Raw genomic sequence first — 5,087 nt, forward strand, 5'->3', positions numbered from 1 at the left:
TGTGTGTGTGTGTGTGTGTGTGTGTGTGTGTGTGTGTGTGTGTGTGTCGTGCATTTACATGCTTACCTGTGGAGAGAAAAGGATGTGTACATGCGTGCACGTAAATAAGTAAATGTATAGTTGTGGGTGTGTAAGTACGCCTATTGATTTTAAAATACAAATATACAAATAATTGAGAATATTAAAGGAAAAAATAATGCTGAATATTGACGCATGGTGTAATTGCTTTGTGACAAAAAAAATATGGTGCCTTGATTTGTAAAACGTCATATTTGCACTCAAATCACAAGAAAGGAGAAACGATCTACGGGTGCTTTACTAAAGCTGTTAAATAAACAAGATGTGATCTATCAACAAAAAAGTTATGCTCCGTAAAAGAGAAGTGGCAGGGGAGGCAGTGCATACACCCAGTGGACTATATAAATAGTGTGCATATCGTATAATAGGCATATAGACTTGCGCAGAACAATTATGTCTCATTTTTAAGATATTTCGAGAAGCAGAGAGAAAGAAGGTAAAAAAGATGTCGCTCGAAAAACCGGACGAATAAGAGTATATATCCGGATAAACAAAGAAATATGCAGAGCGAGAAGAAATTGTATATGCGTACAAATATTGCGCACACGTTAATGATAAAAATTAGTTTAAGTTTTAATAGCCACACATCTAGTCAATAGTCTCGATACTATGGACTTGGTCGACAGCCCATTGGTGTATGTAGTGCCGCCTGAAGAAGAACATTAATGATCGTAAATACCTTCGTAGTACAAAAGCAACACTCGAATTCGCTAGGTATTTCATCAATTTTCTCGAATGTTCTGCTGTCTTTTTTCTCTTCATCCTACAAAAGGTCACACACATATTTTCTGTTTTACTTTAATGAATAAACACACTCTTCGCTTCGAAAGCGATCGAAATGTTTCACAGCTTTATTGGGATCTGACATCCCAAGTAGTATTTTTCGGTTAACTTTGCGACTAAAGACTACTTTTTTACCAATCACAACGTTGTAAGCGGTCCAAGAAAGTTAGAAAATAAAACTTATAATCAAAACCAAAAGATAATATTAACGTTTATTGAACGTTGTCTTAACGTTAAAATTGCAACGTGCTTTTTTTTATCACTTTTCCAACGTCGAATTTGAAACGGTTTAAGTCCTATTATCCGACGTTAAGGTATTTAACGTTCGCCCGACGTTATACTCTACGCCATACTTTTTGGACGACTTGAATACGTAATTCCTAACGTAGAACAACGTTTTGTTATCAAACGTCGGATTCAAGGTCGTTATTAAGGTCGGATTTGGTTAAAATACACGACGCGTTCGTAAATCTAATGTAGAATTTCCAACTAATCGATACTTTATTGACATATTGAGTCAGTTTGGCGACCTTGTTAAGACTTTTAGTCAACACAGGTACAATTTTGACTACTGCAGTGGCATACTGTTTAGTTTGCACAAATCTAAAAAAGTTCATTATTTTAAACGAAAGGACATCTTAAGTAGAATTTATCGCACCTTTCACTTTGTGAAGTTTAATATAGATCTGAACGCCAACTTTGCCATTTTTAGTCCTCAAATAAAAAGGCAAATAATCCGCCATTTTTCAATATATTTAGATTTATAATTTTTAACGCATTTTGTTAGTAATTTAAAGCATTTAAATAATATTTGTTGTTAAAGTATTGACGGTATGTCTATTTCAAACATAATTTTGATAAAAAAAATTCACATTTTAAAAATTTTAGTTATTTAATAAAATATTTAGTAAATATGAATTATTTTAGAGGGAGTTTGTCTAATTTCAATCTATAATTTCCACATTTATCAATACAGTGGATTTTGTAATAATTTTTCATTTATTGGTTCGTGTATTTATAACAAATATAGTATCAAAGATGCATATATTTTACTTCTAAACACCCATTTTATTTGTGCTAAATTGATAAGTGGGTATTATAATAAATTTATTACATTAATGCCGTCATATAGTTTGAATGGAACAACAAAAACTAAAATATTAAATATAAAATATTAAATTATGAAAAAATAACCTCAGGTTGCAGTCTAACTCAAACCAAAGTTTAAAAGAATACTTACACCAACGTTAAAACTGGTGAAAAAAATGTGACCTTAATTTAACCATAAGTCGGATCCCGACATTGGTACAACCTAAAATTGATTCCCCAAATAGTGCAAAAATAGATTGGCGTGACGTTACAAAAACGTTGGATACAACGTTAAGTGTGTTTATCTCAACGTCGGGCGGACGTCAAAATGCCGCTTGGAATGGAGGCGGGGCTTAACTAATATGGCGCAAAATAGGTAAAATGTTAACACTTTCTCATATAAAGAGTCACTTCCCTTACAAAAAAAACACCCAAGATTTTGGTGTTTACACCCAACTTTGGGTGTTTACACTCCATTTTCGGTGTCAACACCTAAATTTTCAGTGTTAACACCGACATTTGAATGTCGACACTCAAAGTTTCAGTGTTGACACTCAACTTTTAGTGTCGACACCAAAAAAGTTTCGATGTCAACACTCAACTTTTGGTGTTGACACCCAAATTTTGGTGTCGACACCGAAACTTTAGGTGTCGACACCTAACTTTTGGTGTCGACAATCGGGTTTCAGTGTTGACACCCAATTATAAAACAAAAGATAAAAATTATAAAATGCAAGGTAAAACTTTAACTTATTATGAGGCCACATTATACATATATCTAACTTTGAATTATATATATTGTCACGACCTTTTTGCACTGCCGGACCGCTCCGGGACGTGTGCCGGATCAAAAGGACTTAGGAGAGCGGGATGGTAGGCCTCTCCAGTGATTTCCTCGCACCTCCAATACTCCACGAAATATTCCGAATGTTGGGCGCCAGACGCGTACATTCGCGTTCACGAAATCGCGAAAACCTAAACGAGACGCAAAACGAAGTGTGGAGGTGCGTGGAATCGGCTAGCTTGACCTAATCACGGGCGGGGTTAATGAAGGGCAGCGCGATATTCGGTGGGGTGACACGTTAATTTCATACTCAGTCAGATAACAAAGAAAATAACATTTATTGAGTACTGGTTGTCGAGAAAATAACATTTATCGAGTACTGGTTGTCGAGAAAATAATAACGTTTATCCATCCGGCTTCGATCAAACACAAGATAAATTCGGTAAATAAATCAAGAATAGCCGGTGGCGGGGTGTCTGGATTTATCTAACAAAAATAATATTAATGCGGACGCGAGACACCCACAGAGTATTAATTGAGTCTCTAATAAACACGCTGAAGGCGCTATTCTCAAACAATTAATAATTTGAGTCGAAGGTTATAATACGTAAGAATACTACACTTAATATCACTAATAAGAGTGAGGTTCAATGCAAAACGTCGCAAAATAATGGTACGTCACGCTGGGATTGCGTGAAAACCACGTCCGGAACCGTACGAAAACTCTGTCGCCACGATATCTTAACCTGACGCAAGTGATTCTGCTCGGGCGCAACGGGGAGGCGCCGAGTCATTTAACCAGGCAAAGAATACGATAACTAACGTAGATTAATGCGGTTCTCCAATGATGCGGAATACCGGTCAACGCGAAATACTAGAGTCGCGATATTGCTAATAACCACGGGACGCCATGAAGAACTACGCAAGTAACATCTAAACGCACGAAACGTGTGAACGCCGGTAATTTCTTAACGCGAGTACAAGTCTAACATAATTAATCAATCGGCGGGAACGACATTCGACCGCGACTAACAATGCCATCGACATCCCAACGCAAAATTCGAGGCTATCGCGAGCAGGGACGCCATGGGACGTAACACAAGTAATACCGGACGCAAAGTTTCTCAACGCGAGAGCGAACCTTACGCGATCAACCCGTAATAACGAGATCCGAACACCAATCGATACGCTAACACCGACGCTCGAACACCAGAATTTCCCGACGCGAAGAAACGGTAACGCAATTTACGAAGTACTGGCCCGTATGCGGCCGTACTCCAAGGTCGCGAGGACAACGCAATATACTCGCGATATCGAACTCATTAACGCCTATCGCGACCTCTAGGGATTCGCCATAACGCTTGTACCACGGTTCCGCAGCCACGATACCATCCCGAGGCCCTTCGCTCTCGTTATCGACCGCAAAATTACACTCGATCTTAATATGCGTTATCCCGAGCGAGAGCGTGCACCGGAGGGCGGGGTCGTGGCTTTACATCTCGCGATTTACGGGCAACCTCACCGGTGATACACCTCCTCCTGGGCTCTTCGCCGTCACCTTCCACCAACGGTCCTCGATCCGCCAGATATAATTCGAAATACCCGACTCGGGGTGGCTATCGCGTATCGTAGCAAACGTATCTCGCCGACGGACGACCAGAGAGTGAAACGCTAAACCCGCTCGATTGCGGAATCGATACGGTACCCCTTCCTGAAGGGCGCGCGAGCCAATCGGGCGCGAGCTTGCAAGCCCGCGGTGTCCCGGCGCAGTGCTGTCGATACGAGATCCTTCGGGGGCGGGCAACGGTCCCTCGGCGGCGTGCGACTCCTCAAATTTTTGTCCTTAGCGGCGGACGGAACTTTGCTCGTGCCGGTGTGCCTCCGGTTTGACCCTGGGGCGGTGGCCAGCCACCCCGTGGGTGGGTGTTTTGTGGAGATCATTTGCTGAAGCCGGGTGTTTACCCAAGCGCTTGGGGCCCCGCTATCGGCGGCCTCGTCCGTCGCTGCCGCACGTGCCGCCCGCCTGCCGCGTTGCTCTCGCCAGCCCGCGATCTCTGCTGCTTCCGCGTTTGCCACCCCTCCTTGGTTATCGATCGTCCTTGATTTCCTTCGCCAAATACTCCCTCGAAGGCTTGCCGTGGTGTGGGTGAGGTGTTGCGCGTATTACATTGCATAAAAAAAAAACAAAAGAAAGTAATCAAAATGCGGAAACGCGATTAAATACGACCCCTGGAGATCTCGTCGTTGCCTCCCTGGTCCGTCCCTGGGCGCGAAATTCCGCGCCTTGTGACGGCGGCGGGGCGCCGCGACGGTGCGGCGAGCCGCAACGTCACAATATATATATATATATATA

At 41.8% G+C, this 5,087-nt stretch overlaps 1 protein-coding gene across 3 annotated transcripts in view; it reads right to left on the reverse strand.

Annotated features, from left to right (window-relative positions):
* Positions 1-5,087, reverse strand: part of LOC112454986 (potassium voltage-gated channel protein Shab-like) — a 307,820-nt gene that overhangs the window by 65,286 nt on the left and 237,447 nt on the right. For 2 of the 3 annotated variants that reach the window (XR_003040808.1, XM_025016650.1), the window contains exon 3: positions 758-841. The exons of the other annotated variant lie outside the window; for it this stretch is intronic. Coding sequence is in view for 1 of the 2 variants with exons in the window: in XM_025016650.1 (XP_024872418.1) it covers positions 758-841 (84 nt within the window). In the remaining variant the exon portion in view is untranslated. The remainder of the gene's footprint in view (positions 1-757; positions 842-5,087) is intronic. 3 annotated transcript variants of the gene reach the window in all.

Source organism: Temnothorax curvispinosus, unplaced genomic scaffold, assembly GCF_003070985.1.
Source record: "Temnothorax curvispinosus isolate PA1 unplaced genomic scaffold, ASM307098v1 QBEX01005624.1, whole genome shotgun sequence".
NCBI lineage: Eukaryota > Metazoa > Arthropoda > Insecta > Hymenoptera > Formicidae > Temnothorax > Temnothorax curvispinosus.